Source organism: Zootoca vivipara, chromosome 14 (genome assembly GCF_963506605.1).
Source record: "Zootoca vivipara chromosome 14, rZooViv1.1, whole genome shotgun sequence".
Lineage (NCBI taxonomy): Eukaryota > Metazoa > Chordata > Lepidosauria > Squamata > Lacertidae > Zootoca > Zootoca vivipara.
In genome coordinates this window covers 17,231,100-17,255,958 of record NC_083289.1, presented here as the reverse complement: position 1 = coordinate 17,255,958, position 24,859 = coordinate 17,231,100, and the positions used below count along the sequence as shown (strand labels likewise).

General features: G+C 48.0%; 1 protein-coding gene across 4 annotated transcripts in view; it reads right to left on the bottom strand.

Moving 5' to 3' along the window:
* Positions 1-5,740: 5,740 nt before the first annotated feature.
* The window catches only part of MTHFS (methenyltetrahydrofolate synthetase), a 45,321-nt gene continuing 26,202 nt past the window's right edge, over positions 5,741-24,859 (bottom strand). For 3 of the 4 annotated variants that reach the window (XM_060282984.1, XM_035131517.2, XM_060282985.1), the window contains exon 3: positions 8,367-9,076. In XM_060282984.1, coding sequence (XP_060138967.1) covers positions 8,847-9,076 — 230 coding nt within the window. In that variant the 3' untranslated portion in view covers positions 8,367-8,846. Of the gene's footprint in view, positions 7,204-8,366; positions 9,077-24,859 lie in introns of those variants that run through there. The other variant, XM_060282983.1, reaches the window with a different exon arrangement.

Genomic DNA, 24,859 nt, shown 5'->3' with positions numbered 1-24,859 from the left:
CACACACACCCTATGCCGGCTGAGACCCTCCCTGTCTGCACATTGTCTCGCCAAAGTAGTACATGCCCTGGTTATCTCCTGCTGGTTCTACTGCAATGCGCTTTATGTGGGGCTACCTTTGAAGGTGACTCAGGAACTACAACTAATCCACAATGCAGCAGCTAGACTGGTGACTGGGAGCAGCCGCCAGGACCACATAACACCAGTCCTGAAAGACCTACATTGTTTCCCAGTACATTTCCAAGCACAATTCAAAGTGTTGGTGCTGACCTTTAAAGCCCTAAAGGGCCTCGGCCCAGTATACCTGAAGGAGCGTCTCCACCCCCATCGTTCAGCCCGGACACTGAGGTCCAACTCTGAGGGCCTTCTGGCGGTTCTATCACTGTGAGAAGGGAGGTTACAGGGAACCAGGCAGAAGGCCTTCTCAGTAGTGGTGCCTGCCCTGTGGAATGCCCTCCCATCAGATGTCGTCTTCTTCTTCTACTACTACAGTAATACCTCGGGTTACGAACGCGATCCGTTCCGGATCGCAGTTCGTAACCCGAATAGTTCGCAAACCGAGCGCGATGGGCGCCGCCATTTTGCGCATGCGCAAAGCGCGATTTTCGCGATTTTCGCGCTTTGCGCATGCGCAAATCGCGCGATCGCGCGCGCGCGGGGCGAAAACACTTCCGGGTTTGCGCAGTTCGTAACCCGAACTGTTCGCAAACCGAGGTGGTTGTAACCCGAGGTACGACTGTACTACTACTACTAATAATAATACTACACTGTATCCTTTTGAATGTCTGCACAGGGCTGTTTTATCCCTAGGAGCAAATGGATATGAAATCACTGGGGATTTCTCTTGTTTTTGAAAGGAAGATGCTATCAGAATTTGGAAGCTGGTGCACATCTTTCCTTCCTCCCCCCACCCCACCCCGGCTGGGGGGCGGGGGCCATATGTAAGGAGCCTTGGTGTGCAAATTTCCGAGCTATGCTTTTTACTTAATGAATTAATGTCTCCAGTTAATGAATTAACTTAGCTGGTTTAAGGAAAGCCACTGCTTGTTCTTAAGAGGAGCACAAGTATTGTTAATTGCTACATATGTCCTTAGGGAACCCCAAACCGGCTGCAATAAATAAAACTGAACCTTCCCTTTCTGGCAAATGCAAATCACGAAAGGAGGGGGAGGGAACGGTGAAATCTATGTTTGGAATGTGTAATGCATTCTAATTAGCTCCCTGTTAATCAGAGCGATTACCAGAGGCTATCGCAATACTGAAGGTTGCACTCAGGCCGGTCCTTTGCAATGCGTCTGTCAAAATAATTATCAGCTTGCACTTCACAGAGTCAACACCTTCCTTTTGAGATGAACAACAACAGGCAGCAGCACAGTCATGTTGGGGGTGGGTTCATCTGCTCCCCTTTGGAGGAGAGAAGCACAAGCTAGATTTTGATCCTAAAGATGTCAGCATTTCCAATGCTCGTTCCCTCAGGTTCTATGATTCATGAACTACAGTAACCTGGATTTTCCTTCCTCTTAGGTAACATTGCAGGAATGAGCTGTCAACCTGGGCATGCGTGTTTTGGGTTGTCTTCTACTCATGAGAAGGCCCACAGGAATGGGTGGGCCTAAGGTAGTCATGCCCATCTATTTCAACAGGCCTACTTTGAGTAAGGGACGCGGGTGGCACTGTGGGTTAAACTAGAGCTTGCCGATCAAAAGGCCGACGGTTCAAATCCTCGCGACGGGGTGAGCTCCCGTTGCTTGGTCCCTGCTCCTGCCAACCTAGCAGTTCGAAAACATGTCAAAGTGCAAGTAGATAAATAGGTACCGCTCCGGCGGGAAGGTAAACGGCGTTTCCGCGTGCTGCTCTGGTTCGCCATGACCTGAAAGCTGTACGGCGGCTCCCTCAGCCAATAATGCGAGATGAGCGCCGCAACCCCAGAGTCTGTCACAACTGGAACTAATGGTCAGGGGTCCCTTTACCTTTACCTTACTGTGAGTAAGGCCTCTATCCACACTGTAAATTTAAAGCAGACTTGTTCCACTTTATTTCAATGATTTCTAGACCAATTTAACTCTGTAGTTTCTAAGCAGTGTACAAAGAGATGTAGAAGATAAAATCAGTTAAGACAGTTTAAGCCAGGCTTCCCCAAACTTCGGCCCTCCAGATGTTTTGGACTACAATTCCCATCATCCCTGACCGCTGGTCCTCTTAGCTAGGGATCATGGGAGTTGTAGGCCAAAACATCTGGAGGGCCGCAGTTTGGGGATGCCTGGTTTAAGCAGTCATGGCTTCCTCCCACCCCACCAAAGTATCCTGGGAATCATTGTTTGTTAAGGGTGGCTGAGAGTTGTCCCTCTTCCCTTGGAACTCTGGGAATTGTAGCTCTGTGAGGGGAGTAGCTGGTCTCCTAACAACTCTCAGTTCCCTTAACAAACTCAGGATTTTTTCAGGGAAACCATGACTGTTTAAAGTGGTAAGGTAAAGGTAAAGGGACCCCTGACCATTAGGTCCAGTCGTGACCGACTCTGGGGTTGCGCGCTCATCTCGCATTATTGGCCGAGGGAGCCGGCGTATAGCTTCCAGGTCATGTGGCCAGCATGACAAAGCCGCTTGTGGCAAACCAGAGCAGCACATGGAAACGCCGTTTACCTTCCCGCTGTAGCGGTTCCTATTTATCTACTTGCATTTTGAGATGCTTTCGAACTGCTAGGTTGGCAGGAGCTGGGACCAAGCAACGGGAGCTCACCCCGTCACAGGGATTCGAACCGCCGACCTTCTGATCAGCAAGCCCTAGGCTCAGTGGTTTAACCACAGCGCCACCTGGGTCCCATGTTAAAGTGGCAACATGGTCCTTTAAATGCATGGTGTGAGTGTGACCCTTGTTTCTCAAGTCTGTGAGATCAAGGCTCCCGATGGCTTCACTCACAAGGGTCATAGGAACGTGCAAGCCCACTCACCACGACAAGGTGATGATCCAGCAAGTGAAACATAGTATAAACACCGACAACTGGGAAACACTGGCCTGCGAGTGCTCCAGTTGGAGAAAAGCCTTTACCAAAGGTGTCATGGACTTTGAAGACACTCAAACTCAGGACGAAAGGGAGAAATGTGCCAAGAGGAAGGCATGTTTGGCAAACCCTCACTGTGATCAACTTCCGCCCAGAAACCTATGTCCCCACTGTGGAAGGACGTGTGGATCCAGAATTGGCCTCCACAGACACTTACGGACTCACTGCTAAAACCCTGCTTTGGAAGACAATCTTACTCGGCTACAAGTGATCACCAAGGAAGAAGATGAATGTGCCATTGATATGCCCCAGAGGTGTGCATAGGCTACATTAGAAGCCAGGCTTTTCGTGTTGCTGCCCCAGTTCAATTACCAGCCAGCCAGGTGCTTACCATGGTGGTGTCTAGGGGCCTACCAAAGACATTTTTAGTTTAGGAAGGCCTTCCCTGAAGTGCAACTCAGTCATTTATGGAAGATCAATTTTATAACTGATGAAATTGTTTTGTTGCTCTTTGAGTTTGATTGGATGGTTTTATTGGTTGCTGAATTGTTTTCATTCTTCTTGGAGCGGGAGCTGGATTCTGCTTTTACCGTGTGCTTTGATGGCTTTGTGTTGGGAATACGGAATTTGCTTGGCAGATGAATACATTAAAAACCAGTCATTTTAAGGAGGCAGTCCTACGTGCTTACCTGGGAGCAAGTCCGATTGAAGTAAGTGGGGCGTCCTTCTATGCAGATATGCATAGGATTCCACTGTTAGTGATTTTCATGATCACCTTATGCCTAGAGTTAAGACCAATGAGACCAAACAGCTATAAGCTGAAATCTTTTGACTTGAGTGCATCAGATTATGCCAGTTGGGTTATAAATATTCCCATTATAAGTGTCAGTTTGCATTTCTTAGTGCAGAAAGTATTGATCTGATGTGTAGAAATCTGCCCTATTCTACTTAATTCAAGAGGGTTCTGGAAGCTTCTGGAAGCTTCTCTGTGTGAAAGAAACAAGCAGAAGGTTCCATAGCTGCCAAGTCTCCCGCTGAAAAATGCGGGAGCAGCAGCAGTGCGGCACCGGAAGTCGCTTCTATGCAACTTCCGGTGCCGCCGCTGCCCGATTTCCGGTGCCCAGACATGGGCAGAGTGGCACTGGAAGTCGCTTCTACGCATGTCCAGACATGCGTAGAAGCAACTTCCGGTGCCGCTCTGCCCGATTTCCAGTGCCCAGATATGGGCAGAGCAGCACCCGAAATGGAGCCTCCCGGGCAGGTAGGAAATCCGGGGGATTTCCGGGATTTTTTTTCTATTCGGGATAACAGGGGGAAATGGATTAAAATGCAGGGGTTTCCCGCGAAAAACGGGAGACTTGGCAGCTATGAGGTTCATGATGTTTGGGTTATTCCTTCAGAGAAGCTGAGTACAGCTGGTTTACACTGGTTCTGTTATCTCTTCTGTCAAGGTCATGCTGACTATAAAAGTAAGGCCAGAAGGAGCCTGGGTTTCACTTTCATTTTCTATCTTTTTTTTGCTTCTGGTGTGGTGTTCTGTTTATAGTGTTACGGTTTAGACTTATTATAAGTAATTGTAAGTTTAAGTTAAGTCTGCTGCAACTGGATTTTTTATGGACTGTGCCAATCCTAAATGTTTTGAATTTGTAACCATTATGCTCATTTGCCTTCAGTAGCAGTAAAGGTCTGCTGGATGAAGTATTAATTGCCTCTGGTCTATTTTTTTGGGAATCCTGCAATGTGTTTAAGTTGTTACTCTGCTAGCTATACATTGGAATCTAGTCTGGATCAATATTGAGTAGAATTCCATGGCAATAAGTACAGAGGGTAAGCCCTGAGGATTTCTTGTTCCTAGGATGTTTCTGGTGCACCTGCTGGAGAACTACAGATGGCCTAACTCCCACCTGGATTTTAACATTTACATGAGTTTCCAGCAAAGGGAGACCCATGTGTCCACACAGCTCCATCTGTCAAGGAACATTTATATGCATCCGTCACCCTGGACTATCCAAATTGGAGGGCCACAGCTCAGTGGTAGAGCATCCCTTTTGAGCACAGGACGTCCCAAGTTCAATCCCCAGGAAGAGTTGGGCGTGAGCCCTCTCTGAAACCCTGGACATCTGCTGCCAGTCAGTGCACACAATACTGAGCTGGATGGGCCAGCAGTCTGACTCGGTGTCATTGAATGGTCTGAAGACGAGGACTGGGGAATGCATTTTATGGCAGATCAGCTTCTCCCCGATGGAGAGCTGAAATGGGAAGAGTCGTTCCCCCTTGTCCACAGTGTGTTCAGAGAGAGAGAGAGAGAGAGAGAGAGAGAGAGAGAGAGAAGCTGAACAGTTTAGGGAGGAGTTACCCAGCTATGATATAATGACAAGGGAACCAGAAGGGAGAGGGCAGCTAGTCGAGACGTCACTTGAGAGTGTGGGGGACCCCCCACCACCACCGACTCGGAGGTCCGAACGTATCAGAGAGCAAAGGAGTCATAGAGAGGGAGGAGCTTCCCGTTGGCGCCCAAAATGCTGCGGAAGTCAGAAGGAGGTTTTAGAGCAGGCATGGCCAAACTTGGCCCTCCAGCTGTTTTGGGACTACAATTCCCATCATCCCTGACCACTGGTCCTGTTAGCTTGGGATAATGGGAGTTTTAGTCCCAAAACAGCTGGAGGGCCAAGCTTGGCCATGCCTGGTTTAGAGGAGCCAACTTGCAGAGAGCTGTGTATTTATGCTTGCAACATGACGCTGTAATAAAAGGACTATAAATCTATCAACTGCTCATTAATTCTTATCTGTGAAGTTAGCGAAGGGAGGGGAGAACTCTCCATGCCTGACACTCAGCATAACGCAGCTTTCCATGATGCCAGGAGCCTATTCATACTCATATGTCCCCATAGAGCTCAAGACAGCCTCTATGGGGATTGTCCCATTTTATTTTCAAAGCTGACAAAGTGTTATGCAATACTGCCCAGCCACCCCCATCTTGTCCCTCAGCTTCTTTTTTGCTTACCTAGGTGTCAGAGGGTCTTGTGACTACTCCAGAGTAACGACTGAGACAGGTGTGTAAAACATGTCTGCTCATTCCGATGCAGAATCCGGCACTGCCCCCCCCCCCACGTGATCTTCTCCAACATAGGAGTCTCGGGACAGTGAATCTCCTCCCTTTCTTTCTCCTGCATAATTCCGGAACCGGAGGAAAGGGTCTACGCTCCATGCTTTCCTTTTCCCCCTTCTCCCCCTCTCTTTCCTCCCTCCTGTGTAGCCGGGGCTCTCCCATGCTGCTGGAGCCCTGGCCCTCTCTCTCCACTTCCTGACTAGTCTCCTCAGAGCCCTCGCTTCCATCACTGCTTGGGGAGGAGCTACTTCTGATGCAAGGGGGAGGTACTCTGTACTTTCTCCCCCTTACACTAGGGATGCCACCGATAACAAAGGTGCTGGAGGGTTGGACTAACCCCCATCCTACAGTCAGGAACTGAGGACCACCGCCCCATGAGATTAAGCAACCTAGTGTCGGACACTGCATGCAGCTGCCCCATGTAGTGAATCACTAAACAGAAGGTGTCAGAACCTTTCCAGACCTGGTAAAAACCCACCCACCTAGGTGTGGGAATATTGTGGGTAGTAGGAGAGGATATATTGATTAAATATTATCCTTCCTCACTCACGCTAGTGAGTCACATAGCAGAGCTCATTCCTCTTTACACAGCAGGAAGCTAGTTTGCAGATTCATTTGAATCTCTTTAGTTAAGCAGCCCAATCTGGCATGCCCAAATTGGAGTTTATTCCTTGTAAGTCCCCTTTTGTTCCCTCTTTAATAAGAAGTAAAGACACAACAGTCTTTCCTTAAAGAGTAACAAGAAGTTTACTTACATTCAGTTCACAGTATGATCCCTGAAGGCAGGCTTTAGCTCAGGCTTCCTCAACCTCAGCCCTCCAGATGTTTTGAGACTACAATTCCCATCATCCCTGACCACTGGTCCTGCTAGCTAGGGGTCATGGGAGTTGTAGGCCAAAAACATCTGGAGGGCCGAGGTTGAGGAAGCCTGCTTTAGCTTGTAGTTACAGAAGATGGTTGCATGACTGGCCCCTTTGTAGGGTCTGCCGGGGTCACGCCCACCTATCTGGTCACATGCAGGAGTAAGATGCCCCCAGACCAGGTGTAACAGGAAGTTCAACTGGGTGGAGTAACATCCCCCTGTCTGTGTCCACTCTAGGGAAACAAGGAATGTTGTATTTGACTGCTCTAATGGATTATATCCCACACCAAGTTGGCCACTTGAAAAAAAAGCTGTAGAAAAAACCTGAGCCTTAAATTGCCTCTTGCTCTTCTGTCCCAACTCCATGTTTGTTCTCTGATCCTGCCTTCTAGCTATAGTCCTCTAATCCTGATTGCGCTTTCTTCCTGAGGGCGTCAGTCTCAAATTGCAGTTCTTAGCTCCTGGCGTTTTCAGGATCATTGCACACAACCCAGCCCTGACACCTCCGTTGAAATAGGAAGGAGAATGTCCTAAAACCCAAATGTCCTGGACTATAGAATTCTTGGATGTGCTTCAGTCAGTCACAACCCACTTCATCCTGACTCAGTCAGAACAGCACCCTGCCATTCATTATCATAGCATCTATGTGCTAATCACTTTATGGGGCATGTTCCCTGAAGGTGGATTATGAATCCTATAAACAAACAAACAAACAAACAAACAAACAAATAAATCCTGAGTTACTTCATAACATTTTCTACTATCATTTTTTAAATTGTTGTTCAGCAGACTTCTGAAACGGTAAGAATGTAAACAGGAAATGTTTCACAAGAGCACGGTGAGAAAAAGAACAAAAACAAAAATTTATCTCCCTTAAATGTAAAGGGACCTGTGACCATTAGGTCCAGTCGCAGACGACTCTGGGGTTGAGGTGCTCATCTCACTTTACCTGGCATACAGCTTCCGGGTCATATGGCCAGCATGACTAAGCCGCTTCTGGCAAACCAGAGCAGCGCACGGAAATGCCGTTTACCTTCCCAACGGAGCGGTACCTATTTATCTACTTGCACTGCGTGCTTTCGAACTGCTAGGTTGGCAGGAGCTGAGACCGAAAAACGGGAGCTCAGCCCGTCACGGGGATTCGAACTGCCGACCTTCTGATCGGCAAGCCCAAGGCTTAGTGGTTTAACCCACAGCGCCACCCGCATCTCCCTTACAAATGACTAAAGCAGTCCCACTGACATGTTGTGTTCCTCCAAGCTTCTAATAGATTTGTGGAATACTTCTTTCTGAGTTAAAATTGGAATGAAAGGTTTACAAGAAGAATGTGGACGGCCCCCAAAATGTCTATAGGCGAGTGGGAGACAAATCTTAATTCAACACAAAGCCTTTCAGGTGAAACAAATAATCTTTTAATCACATTGAATTGTCAGATTATGAGACAGGTGTACATCCTATAAAACACAAATGTATCATGTTCTGTTATGTTTAAAAATGTGATCCAACTTTTAGGAAACATCTGAAGGCAGCCTTGTTTGGGGAAGTTTTTACGTAATGTTCAAAGTTTTATTCTGTTTTTATTCTGTTGAAAAGTGGCTGGGGAAACCCAGCCAGATGTGCGGGGTAGAAATAAATTATCATCATCATCATCATCAGCTCTTCCACTTGGGTCCTGCTCACTGGCTCCTTATAGGCATCTGGCTGGCCACTGTAAGACCAGAATGCTGGACAAGATGAGCTTTTCACCTGGTCTGTAATCTGGAGCAAGCCGTTCAGACATGTTAATGCAGCCAGCGGTGAATGTGCAGTTGTAGGCCAGCTCTACAGCCTTTTAGGAATTCATAAAAACTGGTTCCTGGTCAGTTGTTGATCAAGGTCACTGTCCATTGTCTTCAAACAGAATTTCATCAACTTTCACATCATTTTCAGACGCAGGGACAACGTCACATACTTGTTCTTTAAAAGCCAAGGCGATTGTGTAAGGTTTTCCTTTGGGATGCTGTCTGCACCTGTCCAGGTATGTGTCATAGTACCCCTTTCCTCTTCCCAGTCTGTTGCCGGTTTGGTCAAAACCAAGTCCTGGCACGAGGATGAGATCCAGACCCTCTGTTGAAGAGAGAACATAAAAACATATATTTTGGGTGAAACAGTACTGACTTCACCAAATCATTTCCTTTTTTTCCCCCTTCCTTTTTTCCCCCTTCCTTTTATTTATTTAGGAAGGGTGGCATATATTGATGTGTGCACAGACCTCAAGATTTGCCTTATAGCTGTGTTGTTTTAGATTCTCATCTGTTTCTGAGTCGCTCTGTGTGCTCTCTGCTTCGACCTGCAGTTCAGCTTCTGAGTCACGCTGTGTTTTTTAAAAAAGCTCTGTGGTTCCCCATTCACTAGAATGGGGAAATCTAAAAGCAGCTATGACTTAAGGGTGTGGGAAATGAGAAGTTTGAGAGAAACCGAAATTGTCAGATTTGTTCCTCAGCTACCTAACCTCTTAGAAACAGGGCTAGCTCAATGGATGTTGCAGTCTGAGGCAAAGGACAATTTGGCCCCCCTCCACCTCCTCCCATGTACAGAAACCAACTTGAGTGGCAGTAGAAGTTTACCTCCAATGCTGGTGATGGGACATTGTCCTCAATCGCAGTTGAGGGCAGCAAGCTAGCTCTGCTCTCATGTTAGGGACTGATGGATTCTTCTGATCTGTGTTAATTACGTATGTGTTCAGTCACAGGTCTATTCCATGTAGATTTTTATTTGTTGTGGATTTTTTTAATGCATAAAAATTGCATCTATTATTACTATTATTATTACAGCCGTACCTTGGTTTTCGAACAGCTTAGTTCACAAACAACTCAGAACTCGAACTTTGCCTCGGAACCCGAACATTCGGCGCGGCTTCCGATTGGCTGCAGGACACTCCTGCAGCCAATCGGAAGCCATGCCTTGGTTTCCAAACATTTCGGAAGTCAAGCAGACTTCCAGAACGCATTCTGTTCAAAAACCAAGGTACAACTGTATTATTATTATTATTATTATTATTATTATTATTATTATTATTATTATACTGCCCTATACCCAGGGGTCTCAGGGTGGTTCACAGAACAAAATCAAAATATATAATCAAAATTAAAACAACCCAATAAAAGAAACCTCAAAAAAACCCACCACCATAGGATGTCAATCAAATCAACCAAAGGCCTGGTTAAAAAGGAACATTGTAAGCATTTTGTATACATTCATCCTCTAAAATAACCCTTTTTAAAAGTAAACTGCATCACAAAATTCTGAGAATCATAGGAGCACAGGAAGCTCCTTTGTACAGAGTCAGACCATTGGGGTACCTTTATGTTAACTAGATGGGCCAGTGGTCTGATGAGGTATATAAAGTCTGCTCCTATGATGCCAGCTATACAGACATCATTTAAAAACAACAAAGGTCTATTTGTGAGTACACAAACACACACAAACAGTGCTATCATTCCCAATCATGCAGATTCATTTGAATAATTAAGAAGTAAAACACTTATGCTTGGCTAGGATTTCTTTAACTGGTTTGAAATCGTAGATATATGCACCATAATTCACATTTCATCCACGTAAAGGTTACAAGTGATTGGTAAGCAATATGGATGTAGAAACAACTAAGCAATCTCTTAAGGATAATTTCCACGTTCCTGGTACTTCTCTTTAATTCCACTTTTCTCTCTTGATGCTTGTTTGTGCTGTGGGCCAGGGCACTTTGATGATGGTTTCTTTCACTGTTTGGTTTTAATTCCTCCAAGCAGGCTCACATCCCTGACTCTCTTTCTTTTTAAAAAAAAATTACAAACTAGGATTGCTTGGCTGCGGGCGCCTTTCCTCCCCCCTGCTCAAGCTTTTCACAGGTATAATTATTTTTGCAGTTGATCTATTATGCAATCAATAAGATGAAAACTCAGCTTGCGCAGTTAATAATAATCAAGATTCCACCTTGGCTTTCTTTTTAATAGAAGAAAGAAAACATCTGGTGGTTCTACATCTCTGCAGAATGTTAACTATAGGCTGGTTAATTTGGACTGTAGCATAAGGAATAAAAGGAAAATAGGATTCATTCTAGATTGGGACCATGGCTGGGACACTTCTCCATCCCAGAATATGCCTGTCAATGTTGTCATGGGCTCACATGATGATAGCATACTGGATGAGGACCAATACTCTTTAAATTTACCCTTGCCTTAGAAAATTGAAGAACTGGTTTGGGTGTCCTCCCTGTATTACAGTTGTACCTTGGTTCTCTAACTTAATCCATTCTGGGAGTCCGTTCGACTCCCAAAACCGTTTGACCACTAAGGCGCAGCTTCTGATTGGCTGCAGGAGCTTCCTGCGCTCAATCGGAAGCCAAGTCCGATGTTCGGCTTCCGAAAAACGTTCGAAAACCAGAACACTTACTTCTGGGTTTTCGGAGTTTGGGAGCCAAAAACGTCTGAGTACCAAGGTGTTCAAGAACCAATGTACAACTGTATACTGAATGGATTGTGATTTGAGGGCTATGGATGGGGTTCTTGTTTTTACGGGTTTTATTGTGCTCTGTATCATAGAATCATAAGACTGTAGAGCTGGAAGGAACCACAAGATCATCTACGTAGTACAACCCCCTGCAATGCAGGAACCTTTTACCCAGTGTTTTTTTTCTTAAAAAAAAAATGTTTAGGGGTACTCAAGAAAATCACCATTTTATAGTTCAAATCCCCCTTCATGGATCAATGCCTTGTCGTGGCGAAGGGGCTTGAATAACTCAGAGAAGCTATGAGCTATGCCATGCAGGGCCACCCAAGATGGACAGGTCATAGTGGAGAGTTTTGACTAAACGTGATCCACCTGGAGAAGGAACTGGCAAGCCACTCCAGTATCCCTGCCAAGAAAACTCCATGGACAAAGACAACAGGCATATAAAAGTTATGACGCTGGAAGATGAGCCCCTCAGGTCGGAAGGCGTCCAACATGCTACTGAGGAAGAGCGGAGGACAAGTACAAGTAGATTCAGAGCTGATGAAGCGGCTGGGCCAAAGCCGAAAGGACGCTCAGTTGCGGATATGCCTGGAAGCGAAAGGAAAGTCCGATGCTGTAAAGAAAAATATTGCATAGGAACCTGGAATGTAAGAACCATGAGTGGAGGTAAGCTGGATGTGGTCAAAAATGAGATGACAAGAATAAATATCGACATCCTGGGCATCAGTGAACTAAAATGGAAGGGAATGGGCGAATTCAGTTCGGATGACTATCATATCTACTACTGTGGGCAAGAATCCTGTAGCAGAAATGGAGTGGCCCTCATAGTCAACAAAAGAGTGGCAAAAGCTGTAATGGGATGCAATCTCAAAAATGACAGAATGATCTCGATACGAATCCAAGGCAGACCTTTTAACATCACAGTAATCCAAGTTTATGCACCAACTACCGGTGCTGAAGAAAGTGAAATTGACCAATTCTATGAAGACCTACAACACCTTCTAGAAATGACACCAAAGAAGGATGTTCTTCTCATTACAGGGGACTGGAATGCTAAAGTAGGGAATCAAGAGATAAAAGGAACAACTAGCAAGTTTGGCCTTGGAGTTCAAAATGAAGCAGGGCAAAGGCTAATAGAGTTCTGTCAAGAGAACAAGCTGGTCATCACAAACACTCTATTCCAACAACACAAGAGACGACTCTACACATGGATATCACCAAATGGACAGCATCGAAATCAGATTGATTATATTCTCTGCAGCCAAAGATGGAGAAGCTCTATACAGTCAGCAAAAACAAGACCTGGAGCTGACTGTAACTCAGATCATCAGCTTCTTATAGCAAAATTCCAGCTTAAACTGAAGAAAGTAGGAAAAACCACTGGGCCAGTAAGATACAATCTGAATCAAATCCCTTATGAATACACAGTGGAAGTGAGGAACAGGTTTAAGGATTTAGATTTGGTGGACAGAGTGCCTGAAGAACTATGGATGGAGGCTCGTAACATTATACAGGAGGCAGCAATGAAAACCATCCCAAGGAAAAGGAAATGCAAGAAAGCAAAATGGCTGTCCAACGAGGCCTTACAAATAGCGGAGGAGAGGAGGCAAGCAAAATGCAAGGGAGATAGGGAAAGATACAGGAAACTGAATGCAGATTTCCAAAAAACAGCAAGGAGAGACAAGAGGGTCTTCTTAAATGAGCAATGCAAAGAAATAGAGGAAAACAATAGAATGGGGAAAACCAGAGATCTGTTCAAGAAAATTGGAGATATGAAAGGAACATTTCGTACAAAGATTACCATAATCAAGGACAAAAGTGGTAAGGACCTAACAGAAGCAGAAGACATCAAGAAGAGGTGGCAAGAATACACAGAGGAATTATACCAGAAAGATATGGAGATCTCGTACACCTCAGGTAGTGTGGTTGCTGACCTTGAGCCAGACATCTTGGAGAGTGAAGTCAAATGGGCCTTAGAAAGCATTGCTAATAACAAGGCCAGTGGAAGTGATGATATTCCAGCTGAACTGTTTAAAATTTTAAAAGATGATGCTGTTAAGGTGCTACACCCAATATGCCAGCAAGTTTGGAAAACTCAGCAATGGCCAGAGGATTGGAGAAGATCAGTCTACATCCCAATTCCAAAGAAGGGCAGTGCCAAAGAATGCTGCAACTACCGCACAATTGCGCTCATTTCACACGCTAGCAAGGTTATGCTTAAAATTCTACAAGGCAGGCTTAGGCAGTATGTGGACCGAGAACTCCCAGAAGTGCAAGCTGGATTTCGAAAGGGCAGAGGAACCAGAGACCAAATAGCAAACATGCGCTGGATTATGGAGAAAGCTAGAGAGTTCCAGAAAAACGTCTACTTTTGCTTCATTGACTATGCAAAAGCCTTTGACTGTGTCGACCACAGCAAACTATGGCAAGTTCTTAAAGAAATGGGAGTGCCTGATCACCTCATCTGTCTCCTGAGAAATCTCTATGTGGGACAAGAAGCTACAGTTAGAACTGGATATGGAACAACTGATTGGTTCAAAATTGGGAAAGGAGTACGACAAGGTTGTATATTGTCTCCCTGCTTATTTAACTTATATGCAGAATTCATCATGCGAAAGGCTGGACTAGATGAATCCCAAGCCGGAATTAAGATTGCTGGAAGAAATATCAACAACCTCAGATATGCAGATGACACAACCTTGATGGCAGAAAGCGAGGAGGAATTAAAGAACCTTTTAATGAGGGTGAAAGAGGAGAGCGCAAAATATGGTCTGAAGCTCAACATCAAAAAAACCAAGATCATGGCCACTGGTCCCATCACCTCCTGGCAAATAGAAGGGGAAGAAATGGAGGCAGTGAGAGATTTTACTTTCTTGGGCTCCTTGATCACTGCAGATGGTGACAGCAGTCACGAAATTAAAAGACGCCTGCTTCTTGGGAGAAAAGCAATGACAAACCTAGACAGCATCTTAAAAAGCAGAGACATCACCTTGCCGACAAAGGTCCGTATAGTTAAAGCTATGGTTTTCCCAGTAGTGATGTATGGAAGTGAGAGTTGGACCATAAAGAAGGCTGATCGCCGAAGAATTGATGCTTTTGAATTATGGTGCTGGAGGAGACTCTTGAGAGTCCCATGGACTGCAAGAAGATCAAACCTATCCATTCTTAAGGAAATCAGCCCTGAGTGCTCCCTGGAAGGACAGATCGTGAAGCTGAGGCTCCAATACTTTGGCCACCTCATGAGAAGAGAAGAATCCTTGGAAAAGACCCTGGATGTTGGGAAAGATGGAGGGCACAAGGAGAAGGGGACAACAGAGGACGAGATGGTTGGACAGTGTTCTCGAAGCTACCAACATGAGTTTGACCAAACTGCGGGAGGCAGTGCAAGACAGGAGTGCCTGGCGTGCTCTGGTCCATGGGGTCACGAAGAGTCGGACACGACTAAACGACTAAACAACAACAACAACATAGTTCAAATCGGGGGGAAAAATACAGAAAATGGACAAAAGCACAAAAATTCACCAAATATTATGGGGTATGTGTACTAGGGCGGTTCATTTTTTTAAAAAAAAACTTTTTTTGGAAATGCCTGCTCAAAAGGTCTTTTCTTACTACACTAGGGATTATATAGCCAGTGTGGTGTAGTGGTTAAGAGCGGTAGACTCCTAATCTGGGGAACCGGGTTCGCGTCTCCGCTCCTCCACATGCAGCTGCTGGGTGACCTTGGGCTAGTCACACTTCTCTGAAGTCTCTCAGCCCCACTCACCTCACAGAGTGTTTGTTGTGGGGGAGGAAGGGAAAGGAGATTGTTAGCTGCTTTAAGACTCCTTAGGGTAGTGATAAAGCAGGATATCAAATCCAAACTCTTCTTCTTCTCTTCTATCTGAAATTTCATGCATGCTGTCACAGTGGCCGGAGTGGACTACTTCAGAGTAACGACGCTACGCAGCTCTGCATTTTATTCTTTTATTGGTGCTGCGTATTTACAGTGCTCAAGTCATTGCTATTTACACGGAGCGATGTTGTCAGTCGGTTTCAGAACCTCCTAATGGCTTTTGGCGCGTCTTTCTCCAACACAAAAGCTTTGGCAGACCCATCCTCTTGCCCCTCCTCTTCCTGCGTAATTCTGGAGTTGGAGGGATGGGTCTTCCCCCCTTGCTTGCCCCTTCCTGTCCCACCTGGGACCCTGGCTCCTCTACCTTGCCTGAGCCTCGGACACGACTTCCTGCTTCCCCACTGGAATCGGAACTCTCCCTGCTTTCCCCTTTGCTCGGGGACGGGCTTGAACTCAGGAGGGGAGGGACTTCGCGATATCCCCTGTCCCTCACATCCACCCCCCTCCCAAGCTCTCCTTCACCCCTCCCCAGGCCCCCCCCATGTGTCGGTGACGACTGGAAGCCTAAGAACTCAGTGCTCTCCGAGCCCGTTGGTGTGAATACCTCCCCCCAGTCCTGCGAGCCCCCCCCTTCCGCCTGGGCGGACGGGAATCCCAAAAAGTCCGTGGCGTCAGAGCTGGTGGGGGTAAAAACGTTCTGCCAATCTGCTCCTTCCTCTGACTGGGTGGATCTCGGTGACACCCATACCTCATCCTCTGGTTCCTCAAACTCCGCTTCCCAGCGCCATGGTGAGCTGCTCTCCCGTGCCTCCTCCTCCTCCCCCTCCCTTTCCATGTGCCAGGGCTTGGGTCTGTGGGGAAAGAGGGCGTGAAATTCTTCCACCAAGAATTCCTCCTGTATCTGAGTGGCTGGGACCCATTCATTCTGGGACGGTGGAGCATCCTCCCATGCCATGAGGTACTCCAGTCCCCCCACCCCCCACCTTGAATCCAGGATGGCCGTGGCCTCATTGAGTTGCTCCCTGCCTTCCCTCTCCCCCCCTCCCTCGGGGGTTTGTTCGCTGTCTCGGAGCCTGCTGCTTTCCCTGTACGGCGACAGCAGCGATCTATGAAACACTGGATGCACCCTCATGTCCTCTGGCAGTGCCAGCCTGTATGCCACCGGGTTGACCTGTTGCGTGACCGTGAAGGGGCCCAGCCTTTTGGGTGCCAGCTTTTTGCACCTCCCTCTGGTGGGAAGGCCCTCCGAGGACAACCACACCTTGTCCCCCACCCTGATGACCTCCCCTTGTCGCCTGTGGCGATCTGCCCCCTTTTTGTACGCTTCCTTGGCCCTCTCCAAGTGTTCTCTGAGCTGCTGGTGCACCGTCTCCAGTTCCTCTGCCCAATCCTCAGCCTGTGGGCCCTCCTCCTCCTCCTCCTCCCTCTCCCACTCTGGGAAAGATCTGAGGTCGCGCCCGTAATTGGCCTTAAAGGGCGACACCCCTGTGGAGACGTGCACTGCATTGTTGTAGGCAAATTCTGCTAGTGGCAAGCGATCCACCCAGTCCGTTTGCCGCTGGCTGACGTAGCATCTCAGGTACTGCTGCAGAATGGCGTTGACCCTCTCCGCTTGTCCGTTGGTCTGCGGGTGTCTAGCCGTCGACAAGCTGACCTCCACCTGCAGGAGGTTCATGAGCCGCCGCCAGAACCTGGAAACAAATTGGCGGCCACGATCCGAAATAACCCTTAAAGGTAATCCATGCAGTCTGAAAATGTGATCAACAAACAGTTTGGCTGTCTCTTCTGCCGAGACTGCCCTGGCACACGGTATAAAGTGACACATTTTGGACATAAGGTCCACCACCACCAACACTGCAGTCTTACCCCTGGACGAAGGCAGATCTGTGATGAAGTCCATGGACACCACTTCCCACGGCCTGTGTGGTGTGGCTAAGGGCTCCAGCAACCCTGGTGGCGCTGCTCTGACCACCTTCGCCCGCTGGCAGGTGGTACAGCCCCTTACATAGTCTCGAACATCTTCCCGCACCCCTGGCCACCAGAAGTGTCTCATGACTAGGTGAGCGGTTTTGTCCCTTCCAAAATGCCCCGCTGTAGGGTTGTCGTGCATCTGCTTGAGGACCGTACGTCGAAGCTGGGTGGTGGGTAGGTACAGCGCACCCTTGTAGAAAAGCAGCCCTCTGCGTTCTGCAAAGTCTTTTGCCTGCTCCCTCCCCCCTCTCAGTTCTCTGAAGATGCGGTTGGCAAATTCATCCGCTGCCGTCAGTGCTGTGAGTTCTGCCTCGCTCACCACAGCTGCTCCGCAGGACCATGCCGACGGGGGGAAAATGTGCCTCGGGGCTGGTGGCGCCTCCTCCTCCATGTACTCTGGCTTGCGGGAGAGGGCATCCGCCCTGACATTCTGCTCCCCCGGGATGTAGTGGATGGAGAAGTTGAAGTTCGAGAAGAACTCTGCCCACCGTATCTGCCGCTGGTTGAGCACCCTGGCAGTTCTCCAGAACTCCAGGTTCTTGTGGTCTGTGCACACCTGGATGGGGTGCTTTGCGCCCACCAGGAAGTGTCGCCAGTGCTGGAACGCAGCGTAGATCGCAAGAAGTTCCCTATCAAACACTGTGTAGTTGCGTTCAGGCTGTGTCAGCTTCCTGGAGAAGAAGGCACAGGGTCTCCACTCCCTGTTGGCGTCCAGTTGCAACAAAATTGCGCCCACAGCTTTTTCAGAAGCATCTGTCTCAATGCGTAGGGGCGCGTCCTGCACCACATGGAACAGGTTTTGGTCTGAGGCGAACACTCTCTTGAGGCTTTCGAACGCTGCTTGCGCCTCTGGTGTCCACTTGAACTTCTGCTTGCCTCTCAGGCAGTCCGTGATGGGAGCCGTAACGCGAGAGAAGTTCTTGATGAACTTCCTGTAGAAGTTAGCGAAGCCTAGTAGGCGTTGGGCATCTTTGCGCGTCCTGGGGCTGTGCCAGTCCAGGATGGCCTGCACCTTGTCCTTGTCCATCGCCAGCCCCTTGTCTGACAGCTTGTAGCCCAGGAAGTCCACCTCTTTGGTGTGAAACTTGCACTTCTCCAGCTTCACATACAGGTGGTTCTCCTTCAGGCGTTGCAACACCTCTCTGACATCTTTCACATGCTGCACTGGGTCATTCGAGTAGATAAGGATGTCATCTAGGAAGACCAAGCATTTCCTGAAGAGGAGGGACCCCAGGACGTGGTGCATGAAGGCCTGGAAGCAAGCTGAGCCCCCTTGCAAACCGAAGGGCATCACCAGATATTCAAAAGAGCCCAGAGGCGTGAACATCGTGGTTTTCCATTCATCTCCTTCCCGGATCCTGATCAAGTTGTACGCCCCCCTTAGGTCCAGCTTGGTGAAAATCTTGCCCCTGCGTGCCGCTGTCAGGAGATCATCCACTCTGGGCATGGGGAAAGCCACGGGCTCTGTCACCGAATTCAGCCGTCTAAAGTCCACCACAAGACGGCGCTGTTGCGTGTCTTTCTTGTCCACCCAGAAGACCGGGCTGCCCCCTGCTGCCTTGCTTTCCCTTATGAACCCCCGCTTGAGGTTCTTGTCGATGAAAGCGCGCAGATCCTCCAGCTCCTGGTCTGACATGGCGTACAGCTTGGCTGGGGGTATCGTCGCCCCTGGCACCAGGTTGATCTGGCAGTCAAAAGGCCTGTGCGGGGGTAGGTGGTCGGACTCCGCTTCGCTGAAGACCTCCTGCAGGTCCCAGTACTGCTTGGGTATTGCCTCACCCCCTTTGATATGCATGGTGGCCACCGTGGCTATCGGAGGCCCCTCCCCTGGTTGGTGCTGCATGCAATGTTCCAGACAAAAGTCTGACCCAAACGTGATGCACCTCTGGTGCCAACTGATGGAGGGGTCGTGGCGCGCCAGCCAGCTCATGCCCAAGACGATGGGGGGGTCTGAGATGGTGGTGACGTTGAACGCCAGTGTCTCTGAGTGCCTTCCCACCGTCATTCTCATGGGGGGGGTTTGATGTGTGATGGCCCCTCCCAGCAGCTCCCTGCCGTCAATGGTTGCTACGTGCAGAGGAAAATCCAACTGCAAAAGCTGGATTTGGTGCTCTTCTGCAAAGCTTCTCGAGAAGAAGTTGGCGGACGCCCCACTGTCAATTAAGGCGAGGACCGTCAGGGGATAGCCATTTGGGAGCGTTAGCGTCACTTCTAGAACCACTCCTGCTCTGGGAGGGGTGGGCTGGCTCTGCACCACTCTGTGCGGGTGGGCGGGCTGGGGCTGTTGTCTGCTGACTGTGCCTGGCTGCTGCCCCTTGTCTCCTGCAGCCAGGCTTTCCCGTTTCCCTGCTGTGGTGCTGCGTCAGTGGGGGAGGGCACCACCGTTCCCGCCTTTCCTTGCCACTCCCTGCGATGTGGGCAGTCTCTGACGAGATGCTGGGGTGAGTTGCAGAGAAAGCACTTCCCGCCCCTTCCCTCCTTGCGTCTTGGCGCCGCTGGGGTTTGAAAAGCCCGCGCGCGCGCGCTATCAATCTGCATGGGCTCCTGGTCCTGGCTGGCTCCAGGCGTGGCCTGAAAGGGTTGTTGAGGGAGTGGCTTCTCCTGCGACCGTGGGAACCAAGCCCGCTTTGCGCGCGTCGCTTGCTTGTCGTTCCACCGGGATTCCTGCCTCACCCCCACCGCCAGAGCTGCTTTGCTCAGCTGATCCATAGTACTGGGCTTTGGACCTCTCGAGAGTTCATCCTTCACCTCCTCGCTCAAACCCAAGTAAAACGCAGCTTGCATGGGAGGCGAATCCAAAACCCACCCCAGTCTGTGCACCAGCATGGTGAATTTCGCCCAATATGCGCGAACTGTCATATTTCCTTGGCGTAAATTATGCAGTTCCTCCTTAGTCTGGTCCAAATGACTATCGGACGAATACATCGTCCTCAAACCTTCTAGAAATTGTTGGACATTTTTCATGCAAGGATTCTTGGTTGCGATTAATGGTCTTAGCCACTCCCTGGCTGCTCCGGTGAGATGTTCCACAATAAACGCTACTCTGTGCTCATCATCGGGGAACTCATTCTGGTGCAGCTCAAGAGCATACACGATCTCAGTCTCAAAGCCCTGAAACTCCTTCGGGTCTCCATTGAACTTGCTTACAAGGGTCCCTGCTCTCCTTCCTGGCAGCACTTGGACTTGGGGAGCCCCTCCCGCCTTGTTTTTCTCTGCATCCAGCTTGTTTTGGAGGTCTACCGCCACCGCCCTTAAATGCTGCTCTTTTTCCTGGAGCTCTCTCACCTGTTCCGCAAGTTGTAGCCGGTCGTCCTGGACCTTCTTAGTCTCCTCTTTAGCTGCCTTCAATTCTCCCTGCGCCTGCAGCGACAGCTGTTGCAGTTCTAGCTGGGCTTGCTCAGCGATCTGCCGCCACTTCTCCGCCTCGGACACGCTCATCCCGGCAACTCCGAAGTAGCCCAAAAATGATTAGGAGGTTGCTGTCACAGTGGCCGGAGTGGACTACTTCAGAGTAACGACGCTACGCAGCTCTGCATTTTATTCTTTTATTGGTGCTGCGTATTTACAGTGCTCAAGTCATTGCTATTTACACGGAGCGATGTTGTCAGTCGGTTTCAGAACCTCCTAATGGCTTTTGGCGCGTCTTTCTCCAACACAAAAGCTTTGGCAGACCCATCCTCTTGCCCCTCCTCTTCCTGCGTAATTCTGGAGTTGGAGGGATGGGTCTTCCCCCCTTGCTTGCCCCTTCCTGTCCCACCTGGGACCCTGGCTCCTCTACCTTGCCTGAGCCTCGGACACGACTTCCTGCTTCCCCACTGGAATCGGAACTCTCCCTGCTTTCCCCTTTGCTCGGGGACGGGCTTGAACTCAGGAGGGGAGGGACTTCGCGATATCCCCTGTCCCTCACACATATCAATTAATATCTTGACCCTGCTCCACTGAACTGAAATTTCAGCCTTCACGACATAGGCCAAATAAACAGCTACAGTGGTGCCTCGCTTAACAAACGCCCCGTAAGACAAAATTTTCGCTTAAAGAAAGGATTTTTCTAGTGGAGGTTGCCTCGCTAGACAAATTCGTTTTACGAAAAATTCGTCTAGCGAATTGCGGTTTCCCATAGGAATGCATTGAAATTCAATTAATGCGTTCCTATGGGCAAATTTTTTATTTAAAAAATTCAATGCATTCCTATGGGATTCGCTAGACAAATTTTTCGTTATAAGAATAAACCCGTGGAACGAATTAAATTCGTCTAGTGAGGCACCACTGTATATTCATGGAGGAGGGTCAAGATATCAACTGATATGCATGAAATTTCAGATATAGCTAGATAATCCCTAGTGTAGTAAGCTAAGATCTTTGGAGCAGGCATTTTTTTTAAAAAAAATGTTTTTTATGAGCCACCCTAATGAATACCCCTGCGTACCCCCAGGGGAAAAAGCACTGCTTTCATCCAAGGTGAGGCTCAAACCCACAACTCTTAGATTAAGAGTTTCAAGCTCTACTGACTTAGCTATGCAATAGTAACACTGTGGTGTCCATCTTCCCAACACCACCATCTGCTTGTGTGTGTGTGTGTGTGTGTGTGTGTGTGTGTGTGTGTGTGTGTGTCTGTTTGTTTGTTTGTGTCTGTCCCATCCCCCACCCCTACCCTAACACAACTGTTGCTTTCTTGATGCAAAATAGCATTTCAGGGGCTGGAGGGAATTCTGCGCAAAGAGGGAAACATTAGCAGGGAAAAGGAGGAGAGAGGTCCGGGTGTATTCTCGGCTTGAATTGCATGTTTGCATGCAGGGGCTGAGGTTTTGCTGGCCATCGGGCTTTCAGACGTTGATTCATGCCTCTGCCAGGGAGAAGAAGGGAACCGGCTGCCGTCCTGAACCGCTGCCAAGCTTAAAGGCAACCATTGTGCCGATCCGCTATTTTTGTTCCGATATGGAGTGGGAATCGCCAAGGGGACATTTGAAACAAATGAGCCTGCGGCGGCTGTGCAACCCTTTGGAACGAACCTCATCATCTTACTTGTTAGTTTTTGCAGAGGAGAGAAACTTCAGGAACTTTTATTCGCTGGGGGGATGGATGCAGGAGCAAAAGCACTGTATTTCATTATGAAAAGAAGAGAGCCTGTTTCTGATGGTCTGTGTACGCTCTTGCTGAACCTGCTGTGTATAAGTAGAAAAGTGGGAAGGGAGTTGCTGGCTATTCCTGTCATTTGCTTTAGGGATACCCTGGGATATTCGCTGGCCTGTTAGTGAGCTTTAGGCTCACTTAGTTTTCTTTGATATGCTTTAAACGAATTGCTATTTCTTAATTAAGCGGTATATACATCTTGTTAATTAATTCTATCCTCTTGCTGATAACACTTCAAACATCTGACAAGGTGGGCTTTTGCTCACATAGGCTTATACCAAAATAAATCTTGTTCGTCTCTAAGGTGCCGTGAAACTCTTGGCTGTACGTGTGTGTTTTGGCTTGTTCAGATAGGTGCCAATGATGTGATACTGATAAAACCTCGTTGATGTGGGCATGGAATATAGCGTCCTCTTTTGGGTGAAATATTATTGTTCATATTAACTTTGCTTTGGAAACAATCCTTGACATTTGTGGGTGCTCACACAGGAATTATATTCCTGCGATGTGGAGTCTAACAGATGCACAGCAAATGTGGAAGTTGTTTCAAAGTTGGAAGGGTAAATAATCTGAACATATTACTGCCCTTTCTACATTTGAATGTCCATGGGGTCACGAAGAGTCGGACACGACTAAACGACTAAACAACAACAAAGTATATATTAGGGTTGCCTAATTAGGGACACGGGTGGCGCTGTGGTCTAAACCACTGAGCATCTTGGGCTTGCTGATTGGAAGTTTGACGGTTCGAATCCCTGTGACGGGGCGAGCTCCCGTTGCTCTGTCCCAGCTCCTGCCAACCTAGCAGTTCAAAACCATGCCAGTGCAAGTATATAAATAGGCCCTGCTGTGGCGGGAAGGTAAACGGCATCTCCGTGTGCTCTGGATTCTGTCACAGTGTCCTGTTGCACCAGAAGCGGTTTAGTCTTGGTGGCCACATGACCCGGAAAGTTGTCTGTAGACAAACGTCGGCTCCCTTGGCCTGAAAGCGAGATGAGTGCCGCAACCCCATAGTTGCCTTTGACTGGACTTAACCATCCAAGAGTCCTTTACCTTTACCTTTATTTCAAACAGTTACAAATCCAGACAGTTGTTGAGATTTTTGGACAAAATCGCTTTTTAAAATGCCATTTTTGAGCTTTTTTATGGGAATATGGCAAAAACGGCACTGCCAACACATGCTGCTATATGTCCGGATTTCCCCCAGGGCACTGCTGCCGACTGCAGTATTCCGTATATGTCCGGAAAAATCCGGACGTATGCCAATGGCCTAGTATATATATATTTTGAAAATTCTTTGTTTCCTATGCATTTGGACACCTGTGAAGGAATTGTAACCAAGTTCTGTATGATAGTTCCTGAGATCAAGTGGAAGGGTTTCATCTCTTTTGGATACAATTGGATTAACGCAATGGACTGAACCTTTCAAAACTAAACATTTGGGGGGGGGGGGTTCGAATTCCCAAGCAACGGCAGGTATGAAGCTGTTAGTATCTGTCTATGTTAGTATCTCCCTGGAAAAGACCCTGATGCTGGGAAAGATGGAGGACACTAGGAGAAGGGGACGACAGAGGACGAGATGGTTGGACAGTGTTCTCGAAGCTACCAACATGAGTTTGACCAAACTGCGGGAGGCAGTGCAAGACAGGAGTGCCTGGCGTGTTATGGTCCATGGGGTCACAAAGAGTCGGACACGACTAAACGACTAAACAACAACAAATCTATCAGGGCATATGGTCTGCTGATATTAATATATGTTTAAATTGGAGTCGATAGATTATTTTTTACTGACAATATGAACTGATGTGGTTTCTTCCTGTTATATTTGCAACAGAAATCTAGCACTAGCTTCCCCATCTCTGCTCTGCTCTTCCCTCCCCAACCTTTTTGTTTAATGTCTCCAGTCTGGAGTAAATTGTTTCCTCTCACTCAATTATTTGAGGCTTCTGACTGGGAGATGCAATTTATTCGTATATTGGTATCAGTGGCGGTTGGATGGGGGTCGGATATGTAGTTACTGCCGGGGCTTCCTCACAGCTCCTGACAAAGCTTTTTGTGCTTATCTGAATAGAAAATACGGAAATAAAATAAACGTAAATGCATTATTTTTCAAGTAAGAATGGAGCCCAGATCTGCAATATCCTTGAAAGGTCTAAATATTTCAATATGTCTGGTGCTGATCTTGTGACTCCAAAGTGGGGAAACACTTCAGACTGCAGGGCCATGTTCCCTCATAAGTAATCTTCCAGGGACCATATGCCAGTGGCAGAGGCAACAAATAGTTGGCACAATGGATGTGACTCTTATTACCATCTGTAAAAGCTAAAGGTAAAGGGACCCCTGACCATTAGGTCCAGTCGCGGACAACTCTGGGGTTGCGGCGCTCATCTCGCTTTACTGGCTGAGGGAGCTGGCATACAGCATGACTAAGCCGCTTCTGGTGAACCAGAGCAGCGCACGGAAAT